General features: G+C 40.0%; 1 protein-coding gene across 1 annotated transcript in view; it reads left to right on the top strand.

Moving 5' to 3' along the window:
* Window positions 1-17,515, top strand: part of eml5 (EMAP like 5) — a 54,600-nt gene that overhangs the window by 30,237 nt on the left and 6,848 nt on the right. Inside the window, 18 exon segments of the mRNA XM_042500575.1 lie at window positions 993-1,093; window positions 1,203-1,396; window positions 3,330-3,441; window positions 3,628-3,755; window positions 7,138-7,279; window positions 7,374-7,526; window positions 9,522-9,653; window positions 9,799-9,836; window positions 9,839-9,889; window positions 11,157-11,333; window positions 12,717-12,918; window positions 12,995-13,121; window positions 13,386-13,400; window positions 14,833-14,841; window positions 15,980-16,058; window positions 16,363-16,492; window positions 16,611-16,709; window positions 17,140-17,160. Of these exon segments, the coding sequence (XP_042356509.1) occupies window positions 993-1,093; window positions 1,203-1,396; window positions 3,330-3,441; window positions 3,628-3,755; window positions 7,138-7,279; window positions 7,374-7,526; window positions 9,522-9,653; window positions 9,799-9,836; window positions 9,839-9,889; window positions 11,157-11,333; window positions 12,717-12,918; window positions 12,995-13,121; window positions 13,386-13,400; window positions 14,833-14,841; window positions 15,980-16,058; window positions 16,363-16,492; window positions 16,611-16,709; window positions 17,140-17,160 (1,910 nt within the window).

The following is a 17,515-nucleotide window of genomic DNA, read 5'->3' as shown; positions in this document are numbered from 1 at the left end:
CAGAGCCTAGCTTGTGCACCACCACTGTCTAGTCTTCAGATGGGAGAGGGGGAATGGGTGTTAGAGGGAGAGGAGCACAAAGGGCAACGATTAGAGAACTTAAAGTGTCAGATACAGTCTATCGCATTAGACAAGACCAGCGACTGAGCCTCAGTGTTTATTTTGTGCAATCAGGGGGCAAAAAAAGGAGCAGTTACAGAAAGTTTATTTCTCTCTCGAGTATGTTTGTGGTGCTTATTAAGGAGTGATCCTTAAAGATCTGACCTAAATAGGTGAGGTCCTATTTATTTTTCCCAGTTATACTGTTTACATGAGCTGCATCAAATTCAGAATATTGTCATATTCAGATTAATACTGAAATATATGTGTCCATGTAAACATAGTCATTTTGTTTTTAGGTACAATACAGAAAAGACAGCTCTCTAATAGCAAGACAATATAAAACAGGAAACGTCCACAGACAGTAAAAATTATACACAATCACACACCACACTAGAAGAAAATGAAAAGCAAAAAAATGAAAATACATGATCCTCTGAGTTCAGTCCTGTCCAAAGAATATTTTTATTCCATGCTTTTTTAATTTACTTTTTCAGCGTTAATGCACTCTTCACACTAGCATGTGGTCCGGATTTATTGTTTCTATTCAGAAACATTTTGATGCCCCAAGTCTTTGCAACTTAGTTTGGTCCAAAACACACAGAAATAGAGAGAGGCAGTCTGCGTTTCTGTTGCGTGATTAAAAAGCCTCAGTGCCCTCGGCCCTTGAATCATTGCTCACAGCTACTGTGGATTCACTCTTTAAATTTCAAGTTTCAAGTTTGTTATGTCATTCTAACCATAAGAAATTAGATTAAACGTTTCTTTCAAGAACAAGGCGTGAGAATAGATCGAGCATAAAAACATCTTAAGTGCTTGGATTCATCAAAATAAATTACAGATTAAATGTTTTTTCCTCAAGCGTATTTTGTGATGCAAAACTTGTTTTTCAGGGGAAGCAAGGACAAGATATTCGTTGTCAAAATAAATCCCTACCTACCTGACAAGCTCATCACAGCTGGTGTGAAACATATGAAGTTTTGGCATAAGGCTGGTAAGACCCCTGGGGTTTTTTGTTGACTCACAGAGATTCTTAACAAGCAGAACTCTGAGCTGAGCTGTGACACATCTCACTGTGAGCTGACTGTCTGTTTCTCTTTCAGGTGGTGGTCTAATTGGGCGCAAGGGGAACATGGGGAAGACGGAGACTATGATGTGTGCTGTGTACGGCTGGTCGGAGGAGATGGTGTTTTCAGGCACATGCACAGGGGATATTTGCATCTGGAGGGACATGTTCCTGATGAAGACTGTCAAGGCACATGACGGCCCTGTTTTCAGTGTGCACGCTCTAGAAAAGGTACCACAGGAAAAAAAAAAAAAAGGATTTTTAACTCGCCAGGTTATTTAATGTTTTAAAATATCTTAATTCCTGAATCATTATTCATCACATTAAGCTGCATGGTTATGTAAAGACCTATTTTTACGAGCTTTTTAAAAACATTATTTTAGGTTTAACATAATTCTGTTGAATGAGAGTAAAATCAATGATGGACAATAGATTACAGGGATAATTGTCACAGGTGCAATCAATGAAGTGAGTGTTCACACACTCAGGTCAACTCAGCACTCAACAAAGCAGCAGTGTGCTCAAGAACAGCAAATTCATCACACAATCAGCAACATCAGACACAGGTCACACAAATATCAATAAATAGATAAGAATATACAACATTTGTACAAGGTACATGAATCCTTAGTATAGGTTTAGATGCTTCACTGAAGCTGATCACCTGTGATGAGAACAGAGATGACTAGGGAGCGTAAGGGATCGGGGGGGGGCACTTTTACATCACAATCCATTTTTTTAACAGATATGGAACGTAGTTCAGCTCTTCATTTAGGCCTGGGCTGGTAGTGGCCCTTAACTGGAGGATCCAAAAAGTGTCTCTGTTTTTAAAACTGTAACAAAGAGAAACTTTTTGGATCTTCAAGTTAAGGGCCACTACCAGCCCAGCCCCCACTTAATTGATTGCACCTGAAATAATTATCCAGTGCTACTCAGATTGCGTGGCACCTGACATCAGTCTTGGTATATCTGTGCACTGCCACTTGTTTTTGCATGCCCTGATGAAGACTGTTAGTTGAAAAGGCTTTTTAACTTCTGCAAAACAGTGCACCTTGGAATTCTTTGGTTTGACTTATTTACAAAAGAAAGAACAAGTCTAAGCTCTCCCTCTTTTTTTTGGTTGTGTTGTTCTTGAATCCAAATAATAACTGTTTTTGAGACCTACACATGAAGTAGCACTCCTCAGACAAACCTTTTTTCATTTCCTGTTGAACATTATTGGACAAAGCTTGTCCGAAGTTGCTTTAAAATTTTTGATAACCTATTGTTTTGTAGAAATTGACCGATGAACTTTAAAAGGGAATGCCAAAGCACATAAATAGACCTAACTCCCTAGTGAACTCCTCATGCAACTTGCAGGACATGTCCAAACAAATACATGAAACATACCCTGAAAGTCTAATTTAAATCAACGTCTAGGGGGCACTAGAATTGTGAAAAATGGATGTGGTAAAACAAATCACAAAATACATCAGAAATTGTTTGTCCAATCATTCCAAAACTCAGGAGACACATTTCATAACAATGTTGAACCACCTGTGTAAAATTATTTTGAAAGCCCTCAGTAGGAGGGTGCCATCTACCCAGATTTATTTTGTTTAGTTTTGTTTTTTCCAGTTTGGTCTGCTATTAATTAGTACAAACTGGTTATTTTTGCATATTGAGTAATTTAAAAAAAAATACAAGCCGTCACCACAAGTTGCAAGCATGCACAAGGACCTGGTGCAAAACTTGGACATATTCAATGACAATTTGTCTAAACATCCCCAAACTTGGATATTTTTAGTTAAGCTATTGAGACATGTCCCCAAAATGTTTTCACAGATTAACAACAGGGGTGTGGCCCACAATAGAGCGTGGCCCAACGCAGATTTGGTTGTGAATAGATGAGCGTCTGTTGGACCATCCTAAACTCTGATAATTATTTTTAATGCAGGTGTTATAAACTGTTAACAGTCTTCAAATTTTGCAGCTTTCAACTTTTAACGGTCGGTGTTAGCTTGAACTATGGATGTGTGGTTTGCGACTGTATTTCCCTGTCTGAATCCCTTTTTGTCTTGGCGTCTCTTTTTTTGTGGGTTATATGTAATACTGAATTTAATCTGACATGTTCAACTATCAGGGTATTATTTCAGCTTCAAATGTGTGTGTATTGTCCTTACAGGGATTTGTGACTGGAGGAAAGGATGGTATAGTCGCTCTGTGGGACGACACCTTCGAAAGATGCCTCAAGACCTACGCCATCAAGCGAGCAGTACTCGCTCCAGGCTCTAAAGGTAAAAAAGGTTCTCACTTGTCCTTGTTCCACTGTCCTTGGATCAGTCTTCCAAGGCCCAGAGATGCAGAACAACCATTGAATGCAAATCCATTTAAAACATTCAATGCTTTTAGCTGAGATGAGGATTGCATTCTGGTTCAAGCGAAGGTCTCTGACTTTATGCTATAATTCGTTGACTCTGCAGGGCTGCTCTTGGAGGACAACCCCTCCATACGTGCCATATCTCTGGGTCATGGCCACATCCTGGTGGGGACCAAGAACGGAGAGATCTTGGAGGTAGACAAGAGTGGTCCCATCACTCTGCTGGTCCAGGTAAAATAAAAATAACCCCAAAACCTGCCACAGCTCAACTCTGTTAGATTTACCCTGAGCTTCACAATCCCACACAGCCAAGGTATTCATGAGGAAGGTAGCGGTAGTTTTTCTGCAGTGTGATGAGCTGGAAGTCAGTGAGGAGGCTTTCTCCAAGTAAGTAAAGATTTGAAAGTGTGAAGATGCACTGAACTGTAATTTTTATTGTGTTGTAATGCAGTGGCAGGACTGTTGTGAAACTTGCCTTGGTGTTGTGTTCAAAGGTACTCTAAAGATTACATTCAACTTAAATGGGTGAATTCACAAAGAATAGATTGTGGCTGCTGATAGAACAATGAATTCTACAGTACATGAAACTGCTATCTGCCCCACATGTGTGTCATAGTCGAGGGGAAAGTTAGATTACTACCTAGGGTCCCAGTGGGAGGGAAAATTGAAAATTTGATTTTGTTTGCAATTTCTTTTAAATTAGTGACATAATTAAATTAGTTTGGTTGTAAGACTGAACTTGTTTCGTAAAAAAATAGTGGAAGCTCTCTGAGGAGTCCAACAGTTTAGTTTATTTCCGTGGGAGTGGACTGGCAGGTGAATGTATCAGGTAAGTTGCAGAAACACTTAGAGCAGGGCTCGTGGTCACGGAGGAAGCAGAGTTGGCGTCAGGCAGGCAGGCAGCGGAGCAGATGAATCTAGTAGGAGCAGACAGCAGGCTCGAGGACAAGTGGGGAATCAACATACCATCAGAACAATAAATACCATCTGCACTCACACAGAGGAGATGTTTCGATCGGCAGTAGGCTCTGAAGACAGGCCAGAGAATGGCGATCTCTTTCGATGGAGCCGAAGCAGTAGAACACCGCACAGCCACAGGCAGACAAAAACCAGGAAGTGCACAGGCAAAACTTGTGGTCGTAGACAGAAGGCTGTTAGGTTTACTGGGGCAGAGACGAGGGGAGGTGGTCAGAGGCGAGCTAAGTCAAAACCAGGAAAAACGTCCGAGAGTGTGCTGGAAGGTCAGGCATGGAATTGACTGTGCTGAAAGAAAACTGAAATTTTCAGACGGCAAGCTTTAGGTCCTCACCAGTGAGGTGCAGACGTGTGCTTGGCATGATGATTCCGTCTCCTGGCTTCATCACTGCTGCCATGACCACTTGAAAGTCAGTCTGGTGCTAGGCGTGCTCTCCTTAATGTACTTCAGTGCCACCAACTCTCTGAAGACACTAATAATTTCATTGCAGCTGCATGCAGCTGTTAGCGCTGATCTTTATGAACTGGACTGTTTTTGCAGTAAGGCTCATTTGCACATAAAGGCACCAGTTTTGCATCAAAGGTATGTATATTACTTAATTTAAATACATGCAAATAGCACAGGAGCACCAAGACACTTGTTGCAAGGCAGCACAGTGAGGTTTGCGTTTCATCTTTTTGCGGGAGAACTACACAGATTCTTTTTGTCTAATTTTTGCAGGTTTAGTTGCCACAAAAGCTATACAATACTAAATTTCAAAAGTTGGAGCATCCTTCAATGCACCAACAACAAGGTGACAAAATAATCATATGGCCTTAAAGCTGTGAAAGTTTAAACTTAACAAATACATGTTCTGCTTTGTAAAACAGTCAGTAGTAACAAAGTCATGTCCATTCTGTGTTTGAAAGGCTAAAACACACAGAGCTACCAGCTTTGCCCTTCAGTATGATTATAACACATCTACTGTATATTTTACACAGCAACTCAGAATCACCGAGGAGCTGGCTGTGAACACGGATGAGTTATTGCTGCTTAATGGGAGATTGTTAATTTAGTTAAGTGGTCCTGCAGCGTCTTTCGGCTCCTCCAATTGTCAGCAGACAGAGCCAGTGCTATTGATTGCCCTTTTCGAATTCTCTCTGATGGATGGAATCAATTAATGAGAGAACCAAAGGTTGTCCTCAGTTAGCTGTTGTACGTAACAGGCTAATTATGTGTGTATATGTGCGAATATCATAGAGAATTATAATATGGGTGGTACATGCAGTTAATCTGATCATTTCAGATCAATGCTGGCGTCAGAGATTAGGGAACACATAAAGACTGTTGCTGATCAGTTATGACCAAATCATTCTTTAATTGTTTTCTGGGACTTTGAGATCTGTACAGCTGCAAAAAAACTTGGAGTACCAAGAAAATGTAGCTTTACTTTCAGACCTAATTCAACAGTGATCGCACATTGAGGTACATAGTCATATTTACTTATTTAAGCGGTCAAAAGAAAAATGGAGTAAGCAGACAGTGACACTTGTTGTCATGTAACTGAAATCCAACGGAGGCCAATATCTGTACAATGATTACAATAATAACATATGTAATTAAATAAAGGAAATTAAAGGAAAATAGGGGGGTCATTACTGCAAAATGAATCCCAACAGAGTGATTCAGGACAGAAGGGTCTTAAATCTCTCACATTTGCAATAATAACCCACTCGCTGTCTACTATCCAGCTTATTACATGGCTGCTTAAACAGAAACTCAATAATTTATGTAGAATATTGATTTAAAAATGATTTTAGTCTTTGCCAGAGGCAATTTGTTTTCAGCTTGTCCGTCCGTACATCCCATTCCTGTGACAGCAGTATCTCAAGAACGCCACGAGGGAATTTCTTGATTTCGTTGCTATGAAAAGCATCTATGATCAGAATTGCATCCATAGCTATGTTCAGCTGTTCATAGCAGCAGTCTGCTCTTCAGAAATAACAGAATGCAGTAACTGACCAGTCACATATGAATATTAACCAATTGGAACATTGGAAAATGAGCAAATGAGCACACTGGCAAATATTCAGTAGGTACTTTAAAGTACCCATCTTTATTTTTTAGCAAACCTTATAACATTATTGGTTAACTTGTATATGTTTAAGATTTTTAAAGTGGTTGTACAAACTATTCTCTTCCAAAACAGAAAGAAAACAGCCCTTTTGTTTTGCCTAGTAGCTATACATAGCTATCCCCAGTTAGCTTAGAGTATCTTCTAAGTTCTTTGCAGTTAATTTCCCCAATAGCAGAAATGCCAGACAGTGGAACAACTAAAAAAACAACATGCAGTGTGTGTTTTTCTGTTGTTGGTAGTTTCAAGGCTCTGAGGAACAAAGAAGGCAATCCAGTTGTTGTTGTGACAGCAGCATCAACAGTAAAAACACTTGGAAATGCTAGGGGTTTTCCCTTCCCTTTTTAAATTATGTATTAGACCCGTAAGTAAATTTAGGGGAAAAGCATCTGTACACAAGGATAAGCGGAAAAAAACAAAACAAAAGCCAATTCATTCATTTGCTTCTGTTTGTCGTTCCTTCATTACCTAAACGTTAGTCGACTACCAACAAATGGAATAATTACTATTGTCTGTGTGTGCAGGGTCACATGGAAGGTGAAGTATGGGGCCTGGCCACTCATCCTCATCTCCCTCTCTGTGCCACTGTCAGCGATGACAAAACCCTGCGCATATGGGACCTCTCACCTAGCCACTGCATGCTGGCTGTACGCAAGCTCAGAAAAGGTGAGTCACTGCTCAAACACTAACAGATGAGTGTATTTTCTGACAGGAAGTGCATCGGCCCCCAGGGCTTTAACAAACACATTGTCCTCCACAGGCGGCCGTTGCTGCTGCTTCTCCCCTGATGGCAAAGCTTTGGCGGTGGGCCTGAATGACGGCAGCTTCCTCATTGTGAACGCAGACACCCTGGAGGACCTGGTGTCCTTCCACCACCGCAAGGACATCATCTCCGATATCAGATTCTCTCCAGGTCTGTTGCGCACCTCCGCATTTCTTCACCCTGACAAAACTCCCCCTGAAATTCTGTCTGAGCAGTAAACAGGCGTCTTAAATCTGCGTGCCCTTCAAAGCATCTTAGTGTCTGTTGGATGCTGTGCAGCAGGTATATATATTTCCCTCACACTGTGAGTGGGGGAGATATTGCTGCAGGCATGACCCAAATTAATGGCTTTCTGTAATAAGGCCAGACAGAGAGGCAGCAAAAGAGGAATGAGAAACAGTGGGGGCGGACAACGTGAGAGCAAGAAACTAAACTCTCTTTCGCCTGGATGCTTAACCTTCGTCCTCAATGCAAGGGATCCTATTCTTCAACCCAACACCCATTTTTCTCTGAGAGTGCACATCTCAGTAGAAATCACTCTATAAAGCAGTTGGGGTCATCTCTTACCAGGGTCCTAAGCTCCCAAGGGCCTAGTCTAGTCATGTGTTGATTTTTTAGCATGTGTCTCACTACTAAGAGATTATTAAGGGCTATGTTTGCAGTTCATATAGCAAAAAAAACCCCAAAAAAAACAAAACAAAGGAGGTGAACACTTCAAATGCAGTTGGAATAGTGGAAAATCTGTTCAGCAGCTGTGGAGATATCAACGTCGAAAGTCAAAAAATTGCCTTGACCACAAATTTTAGGACGTTGGTTTCAAAGAGTATAACATCAGCAGGTTATAAGCTGCATGTGGGTGATTTCAACATACTGATCCAGTGACACACATATTGAACACAAGCAATGCAAAAAATATTGCTGAGAACATAAAATTCTTTAAAGGTCTCCCTAATGTGTCATTTTAGGAGTATGTGTCATATTAAGAGGATATTGAGCTGGGAAACATAAAACACTGGGAACATAAATACATAAATACATAACATAAAATTCATTTCACTATGGTTAAAATAGGTGTACTATGGAATCTATTACAAAAAATGATAGGAAAGGCTTCCCAAGTGGGTCATTGGTAACACACAAAAAAGTAGTGGCACCATTGAACACAGAACAGTGAGAAAATGTAATATGCTTATTATTAGCTTTTCAAGCTTTGTGCTCTGGTGCTCTCTTAGGAAAGGCAACCAACATGTTGGCTACCATTAAGCCACCCGAACATTAAAATCATTCTTATATAATAATAGACAAACCTTACTACCAAACACAAACCAGGAGGAGAATGCATGACTCTTGACAAGAGGGACAGAGATACATCTTTTTATAGTTTTCCCAAGAACAAAACATGATTGTCTTAGAAAAATATGCTGCTTGTCAGCTGAGCAGCTTTTGACTTCACAATATAGAATGAAACACAAAAAGATTTTGTGTCAGTAGAGCACATGATTTTATCTGACTTGTTTTCCAGTCACAGAGTGTATAGTAATCAATATTTGAAATTATTAACTAATGTTGTCATACAAGTATAATTTTACGTTAACATGACAATCTTGTTTAGTAATATTTTACCATGTTTATCATCTTAGTTTATTGTGAGTAACATTTGCTAACCAAAATATTGGAAAAATTAAATGTATGACTTAAAAAAGGTACTAGATGGAGAATTATATGAGCTGTTTATACACACGCTGTGTGTATAATTGCAAGGCAATCACAAAACCAGAGTACAAGAAGAAAAAACAAACACCTTCACACTTCCCCCATGACAGTTTTATTTTAATTTACAAAAAAATGGCATGGACTACATATGCCGGCGTTACTTTTTTAGTTAGAAACGGTATTGATCCTTATGGAAATAATTTAATATAGCAGCTGCATTCACAATCAAACACAGCGGCAGGGGAAACATAGAACATACACATCTGCATATCATATTGTAAAAAACTACATGTAATGTATAAAGATAAAAAAATCACAGTATGTAATGTGGTTAGTGTGTAATGTATAAATATATAAATATATGTATATACATCTAAACAATAAACTGTATTGTTACGTTAATACTGTATTATCTCTCTTTTGTTTGTACAGGTGTTGGGAAGTACCTTGCAGTAGCATCAGGAGACACCTTTGTGGATATTTACAATGTAATGAGCAGCAAACGGGTCGGGGTGTGCAAAGGATGTCTGAACTACATTACCCATCTGGACTGGGACAAGAGAGGTAAACATGTTTCCTAAAATACTATCGTCTCAGTTAATTCCCTGCAAATGACTTCTATAGAACCAATTATGGATTCAAAATGTTTAAAAAGAAAAAAGAAAAAGAAAACTAAACCCCGTGGCTCTCTGGGCTCTTTTATTCACAGGAAAACTACTCCAAGTCAACACAGGTGCTAAAGAGCAGTTTTTTTCTTTGAGGCTCCTCGGGGCAAGAGGCAGACCATCCCGGCCACAGAGGTGAGCAAACGGAGAACACACAGGAGTGGCCCCAGTTGTGGTTACGCTGTTGGCCCACATTTTTCCTTCGGGATCAGAGGAGGCTCGAGGAAGGGCAGTGAAGCATTAGCACGGCCCACTTTTCAGCAGTATCATTCTAATTCTGGCAGTGGAAGTGGGATAGTGTTGAGGGTCCCCGAAATACAGCGTGACATTCAGACACCTTGCACGTCGCACAGTGGAGGGAAGGGAAGCATTAAGAAAATAAAGGTCAGAGATGATAGATGCTGCTAGGTCACGTCTCACTAGAGGGATGTCCTCTCTTACCTTTGCTCGTTCGTCTCACCTCGTCATGATGCATTCATTTTCCTCTCTCCCTTCCACGCATTTCACTCTTCTCTCGTACATTTGATCACAGGATCACTATTGTCAGGGTAACACAGTCTGCTGGCCTGTCTGCTTCTGCTCTTCCTTCTGTCCTCATGATTGGCCCTGAGAGTGATCAAAGGATCTTGCAGCAGTCTTTTAAGTTTTCTTGTTGTTGATTCCTTTTATAAGCTGCTTAACCCTTGAAACCTGAGCAAACTGTTTTGATTTCTTTCTAAAACATAAAGGAAAGGTAGTGAGCAGCTTGGCAAGAAATGTCCCACAAATTGCAAGAAATTAATAAAAGGTGACGAGAAAAAGACCGTGAAAATTTGTATATTTTTTAAAAGGGGAAATGAGAAAAGAAAAAAAAAAATATATATATATATATATATATATATATATATATATATATATATATATATATATATATATATATATGAAAAATGTCGGATGTCCAAATTTTTGTTAGAGAAAAAATATATATATATTTTTTTTTTTCAGTTTTTAGCACTTTTTAGGGGATCAGATATTGGGTTTTTTTTTTTTTTTTTTTTTTTTTTTTTAACTGGCTTCTTTTGGGCCATATCTTGTTATCTTAAGTTGTTCATTGCCTCATTTCCAATTTGTTTACATTTCAAAGGGTTAAACGAATAGTATGAGATTTTGCTGTAGCTTCGTCTTCCAATAAAAACAAGGAGAGAGCATATCCAGTGTTGTCTCTCTTTATTGGCCGCCTGTAGATGCCTGTAGAGGCTCTTCATAATGAAGCTCCTGAGTACATTGCTGTACTTTTATGTTCTGCTTTATTGCTCTTTTGTTTGTTAATATCCTGTCTGTTTGATAGTTAATGTTTTATTGTGAAGTAACTTTTAAAAGTGTTACATAAAATCATCTCTATTTATTTACATGCTTGTCTCAGGTGGAGAAGATCGACTGGAGCACGTGGACGTGTGTCCTGGGGACGTCTGTTGAGGGCATCTGGCCTTTGATCAACGAGGTCACCGAGGTGACTGCAGCCTGCCTTAGTAATGACAGGAAGGTGCTAGCAACAGGAGATGACTTGGGATATGTCAAGCTCTTCAGATACCCTGTCAAGGTAAGACACTAAGGGTGTCACTGACTGAGAATTTACACAGTCGAATCTGTTTGGTCAAGTCTTGCCTTTTACCGAGTGATCGTCAAATTTTTTGTTGTTGTCATAGTGGCTGTTTGAACATACCATAGTTCCTAGGTCGCTTACTCTGCAAGGTGTCACGGTTTTGACTTGTGTTCCAGCTCCATTGCGTAAAATCCAAATACTCATGTGAAACAGGGAGAAACATTTACAAGGTTTATTTTGGAATGCAGAAAAATGTCAAAAACTTATTTTGATCCACACCTACGCACGACATCATCCTATCCTCATTTGTCATGCACGCAAAACTGTCTTACGGTACCATAGCTGTGGTACACAACTTAGCCCGCATTCTAACAGAAACATTAGAATAAGTAATACAAATATAAACATGTTCACTACCTAAATAAAATCAGAACCCATATTATATGTCACATACCACAACCATTTTATATCATAAGTATAAAATATGTGATTAAGTGGCTCTTACAGTTGTTGTTCATCCTCATCCTCTATATATAGACTCTATATATCTATAGTCTATAAGAGAATCCTGCGTAGTATATATATTTAAGATTTTGGCCTGTATATCCTCCGAAAAATAGCAAGAACAACCTTATTTCTGGGCCAAGACACATGTGACTGTCATTGTTGTTGTCTCAGAAGCATAGACAGCTCTGTTTGTTGTGTGTAGGGGGTGTATGCTCAGAAAGACGGAAGCTGCTGGCTTTTTGTGGCTGAAAATAGAACTTTTAGCCCAATTTTAATTTCCCCTCATTGTAGCAGTCAGAAGGGAAATGACAGGGAAGTGAATGGACAGTCAGCGAGAGAGAGAGAGAGAGAGAAATGCAAGTTGCACACAGCTGTTTCTAAGCACCTCCTGCTGTTAATTTTGAAGAATCATTAGTAAAATGAAAATACTAGTTTACTTTAGTACTCTGTTAGTGCTATGTTCTTATATGAATGCTTTGTTTAATTAATATATTTTTTGGTTTTGAAACAGCCTAATGCCTTGTGTTGTTCTCATTTAGCCGACGTATATCATGATTTATTGGGAGATTTTAAACAAATCTGTGTAAAATCAGACATTCAAGATCCCCATTTAGCCCGAATGGAACGATCCTTTGTTGCACATTTTCACGACTATGTTGATTGGACTGTGACATCGGCAGTCAAATCAAGCCCCTGAGATCGAATCGTTGAATAGCTGACTATTCAGGGTCACCCCTAAAAGACACATTGCATAATTCTTCGTGTTATCTTGCTTGAACGCTTCCTGACTTAAGGCTTCAGTTTATGCAAATGTTATGATAATTTCTGTGTTAATGTCACAAGTGTTAAGTAAATGTTGTCCCTCTCCCCCAGGGGAAGTATGCAAAGTTCAAACGCTATGTGGCCCACAGCACGCATGTTACCAATGTGCGATGGACCCATGACGACAGCCTCTTGGTGACGGTCGGTGGGGGTGACACGTGCCTCATGATCTGGGCCCATGAGCCCGAGGGCCACCGGGAGTTCAAACAGTGTGACAGCGAGGAATCGGACATCGAGAGTGAAGATGACGGAGGTGAGAGATGAGCTTCCTTTGAGGTTTTTAATCACTGAATGTTTCTGACGCTAAATTGCCCCTGTCTTGTCACCAGGTTATGACAGTGATGTGACGAGGGAGAACGAGATCAACTACACCATCAAGGCCTTATCCACCAACATGCGACCCATGGCGGGTGTAAAGCCTCACTTGCAGCTGAAAGAGCCTTCTGTGGACGAAAGGTATCCGTCATTGAAGCTATGATGAAGCTTTGCACATGCTCAGAAAGGATGCTTCTGAGCAGTCAGAAAATAACTGCCTGACACAGAGCACAAACACAAGCCAAACCTGCCTTCTTCAGTCAAAATATCTTTTCCTTTCCTGCGTTCAAATTCCAACCCTGTCCCTGCCCTTTTGAAATAACTCAGCCTTTTCTGCTCTTCTTCTTTCCTTTAATGGCTGTCCATCTGTCATTACCCCGCTTCGTTCTTTCATTCTACTTGAAGACAAGGAGTGGTCAGGTAAGCTCTTTTGTTCCAGCCCAATCCCCAGAAAAAAAATATACAAGCACAGATGTGTTACATTTGTGCATCATTTTGTAGTGGTTACGTTGAAACCTCATGTTTCTCAACAACTCTGTGGCGAAGGAGCGGTTAGGTTTAAGCACAAAACTACTGTTACTGCTACTACTGCTATGGTTAGGAAAAGATAATGTTTTGACTTAAAACATCAACGTTTGGAGGCACACAAACCGCTAGAAAAGCAGGGACGGGTCATTTAAAAAAAAAACACCCAGGTTTGGTGCTAAAAATGCTGTTGGAAAATAATGCGATGTGCTGCTAAAAACACACAGGTTTGGTGCCACAAAGGCTGGTAGAAATGCAGCAATGGTTCCCCAAAAGAAAAGCAGTTTTGTTGTTTAAGGGTTTTGAACAGTGGACTGCAGTAGTCTGCAGCTCAGCAAGTGAAAAACACCCAGGTTCATTGCTAAAAACGCAGCTGAAAATCTGTGATGTGCTGCTAAAAACACCCAGGTTTGATGCCACAAACACTGCTGGGGAATGACATAATGTGCGGCTAAAATTATCAAGGTTTGGTGCCACAAACACAGGTGAAATATGTGTGGTTTCCAGAAAACTATAATACGAATGTTTGGGGTTTTTTGGGCCACTGGGCAGTGTGTTCATATATATTTATGTTAGATTTTAGCAGAAAGAAGATAAACGCGTATGTGACTTAATCAGAGTGTATTTCACTTCTTGCAGTTTATAAAAAATGCCTTGATGTTTGTGAAATGCAGCTGTAAAGTTACCTCATTACAAATCTAGCAATTCTAGTTTTTCACTCCTCAGTGTTTGATGCTCTTTTGGGTGTTAATTGACTTGCTAATGAGCTGCTGTTCTGACTGGCAGGACAAATTGGGCTAACAGCTAAATTAGAGCCTGAATTTAATTTACTTTAATGTCCATTTTAGTAGTCAGCAGAACAAAATCTAAATGGGTTTTACAAGAAGTGTTTTTTAATAGTCAGTGACTCTGGGGAAATGATTAAAATGGATTAACTTCACACAGACCAGAAGGAATACTAGAAAATTATCTTAAAATATCCTGTTTCAGAGTCTTTTTAAGGAATAATTGTTTATATGTGTGGTTGTAAACACATTTTCTATCATTATATCCCATTTTTAAGTGTCATAGACTTTGGGTGCTTCAGACTTTGTTGATTCCCAGATTAGTCATTTGATAATGATGAAAACGTCCACGCAGCATCGTCTGGGCCTGCAGTTGTCATGGAAATGGACTTTAGTTGTCATGGTTACACAATGGCGCTGACTCCTGTATTTTATGTCCTGTGTGTTTCATGTGTATGTGTTTGTGTCCACCGGGCAGCAGTGAACGCTGTGAGAAGCCTTTTTCTAATCTTTACTTTATCTTTGTTACTGCTGCCATGAAGGGGGTCAAGGTAAGCTGCTTATTTTATTACTTTATTGAATTTAAACACACATACACACACAGGTTTTGATCTCATGTAGATACTGTATTTGCATTTTAAAGCTTGGAAAGGCAGAGATCTGGAAAAGGCAAACAGTGGCAAAATTGGAAAATACACCCTGCAGCTCTCTCCTCTCTGTCCTAAGCCCCTCCCACCAGCCAACCTTATTTCATATGACATTCACAAAGTAACCAAGTGTTTCCCATACACTAATTTATTTAATCCGATTTCATTGTAAAGTTGCACGCAGCTCATTTGCTCAACCCCTCCTTGCCCCACTTTCTACATTTATCAGACCTCAAATGAGTCAAGAATAAGTTAGCTAGCCATCCACCGTCCCCTTTGCCTCACTTCCTGCTGCTGTGGACTCCTTCCCCATGAGGAGAGCAGGCAGCAGCTCAGGAGATGGACCATCAGTCGGTGGCTGTAGTGGTACAAATTTGGCCATTGCAAACCTCCCAGGTCTGGGTGTCACTGCGGGCTGGAGGCCAGCGGCAGTGTCAGGTCTAACCTGTGTAACAGCAGCAACAGAAAGTTTGCTCATCAGACATGAAGTTTGGGCTGTCCTGTCTCAACTTCCCTGTCAGCCACAGCTGTGAACCTTTAGCTACAATTAGCAGAAGGTTTCACTATAAGCAACACCTCCTCACCAACAGGAGGCGGCTGTGGTAGTAGAGCGGACGCCTTGTTCAAACCTCATCTTTTCATTTCTCCGCTTGTGATACAAACTCTCTGTACACGTGTCATACAAGAAGCCTTGACATTGCATTCAAAAAATTCATCCCATTTCAAGAACTGAAGCTCTTTTCCCTACAGAAAACCTACATACTTCGTTCAATCTGTTAGTCTCATTTACAAGTGAGACGTGAGAATACAATAGAATAAAATATAAGCATTTTATATTAAAAAAAAATATGTAGATGAAGAAGATATGAGAATAAAATGTCACTTAATTGTTTGCACATATCAGCAGATGTTCATGGGATATATTTGCATAATAGTCAGAATAGTAAACAATGTGATATTATCATTATTGTCATCATCATTATCATCATCAGCATGACAATTGGCTCTGTGGCAGCCTTCTTATCTCAGCTGTGTGTTTCAGGCCTCCTGTCAGCAGAGCGCTGCCTCTTCCTGAGAAGCTGCAGACCAATAATGTTGGCAAAAAGAAGAGACCCATCGAGGTAAGAAGGACCTCACATCATTACCAACACACAGAAAACTAATAGATACAGACGATTATGTAAACAGAAGGAGTCTTGTCTCTGTCAGAGCAGCAAAAGACTCAAAATGCTGGTTTCTAATGTGATTAGATCTGAAGACTCTGCGTACTTGTACTCTGTCCAGACAGCCTCTGTGGGGACTCTGATGATGCTGTAATCGAATAATGACGTGCTCCTTCAGCCGGTAGCGAGCACCGAAACATCTTAGTTGTCATGGCATTGACCTTTCTGACTTTCTGCCGGCCTTTTTCTGACTCTCCCACAGGACCTGGTGTTGGAGCTGGTGTTTGGTTACCGTGGCAATGACTGCCGCAATAACGTGCACTACCTGAACGAGGGGGCGGACATCATCTACCACACGGCCTCAGTTGGCATTGTGCTCAACTTGACGACCTGTGAGTAGACGCAGTGATAGTGGCACTATTCACCAAAGCAAACATAACATACATGTATTACATTTTGTGTGTGTGTGTGTGTGTGTGTGTGTGTGTGTGTGTGTGTGTTTTCTTATAGCCTGCCAAAGTTTCTACATTGAACACAGTGACGACATTCTGTGCCTGACAATCAATCAACATCCCAAATTCCCCAACGTGGTGGCAACTGGCCAAGTAGGTATGTTTGTGAGAAGTTGACCTCCTGTGTCACCAGCCGCCTCATTTTTCTTCCCTGTATCCTGTGTTGTGCGCTGTGCAGAGGGATTATTATTGTACATGACAGACGGCCATCCCCCTCCTACAGGCTTATCTGTACTGTTGAGCAATATTACCTTTTTTTTTTTTTGCCTGCATGAGTAGTGGTGGGGTTGTCATGCATGTTGCACTTCTCACAGAAAGACACACATAAACAGAATTGACATAGGATTTGTAATAGCAAAATTCCCTTAATATAATACATTGTATACATATAACTTAGATTTATACATCATTTTCTGCAAATATTTTGAAAGTAGGAGCTTTGTCCATAGCAGGAACCACTTTTGCTCAGAAAGTCACAAAAATTAACAAACTGTTTTGTCAATAAATCTGATTTTTCTTCCTTTCAGGTGATACTGGTGACATGTCAGGTAAGGACATTTTAAAATGGTCTTCATGTAAAACGGGGAACATGGTGTTATTCTCTATAGAAAATCTGTATCTGCCATCTAGTGGCGTTTTGATTCATGGTCTTTCCCTCAGGTTAAGTTGATTTTTTTCTATGAATCATGTTTGGAAGTGTTTTTCTTTTTTGTAAATCACTACATTGTCTAAAATTAGACTTGAAAAAGCCACGACAGCATGTCGATAGGCCAAGCAAAAGCAAAGTCAAACTTTTAGGTTTTGGAACAAATGACAAACCATTGAGCCAACAAATAATCCAACTCCAAACCCAGATTTACTCTCTTTTGTAATTTTTATTAATTTATTTATTTTTGGCACTGT

The sequence above is a fragment of the Plectropomus leopardus genome, chromosome 14 (genome assembly GCF_008729295.1).
Source record: "Plectropomus leopardus isolate mb chromosome 14, YSFRI_Pleo_2.0, whole genome shotgun sequence".
Classification (NCBI taxonomy): Eukaryota; Metazoa; Chordata; class Actinopteri; order Perciformes; family Serranidae; genus Plectropomus; species Plectropomus leopardus.
Note: the sequence above shows the minus strand (reverse complement) of the source record. Positions and strands in the feature narration are given on the sequence as shown.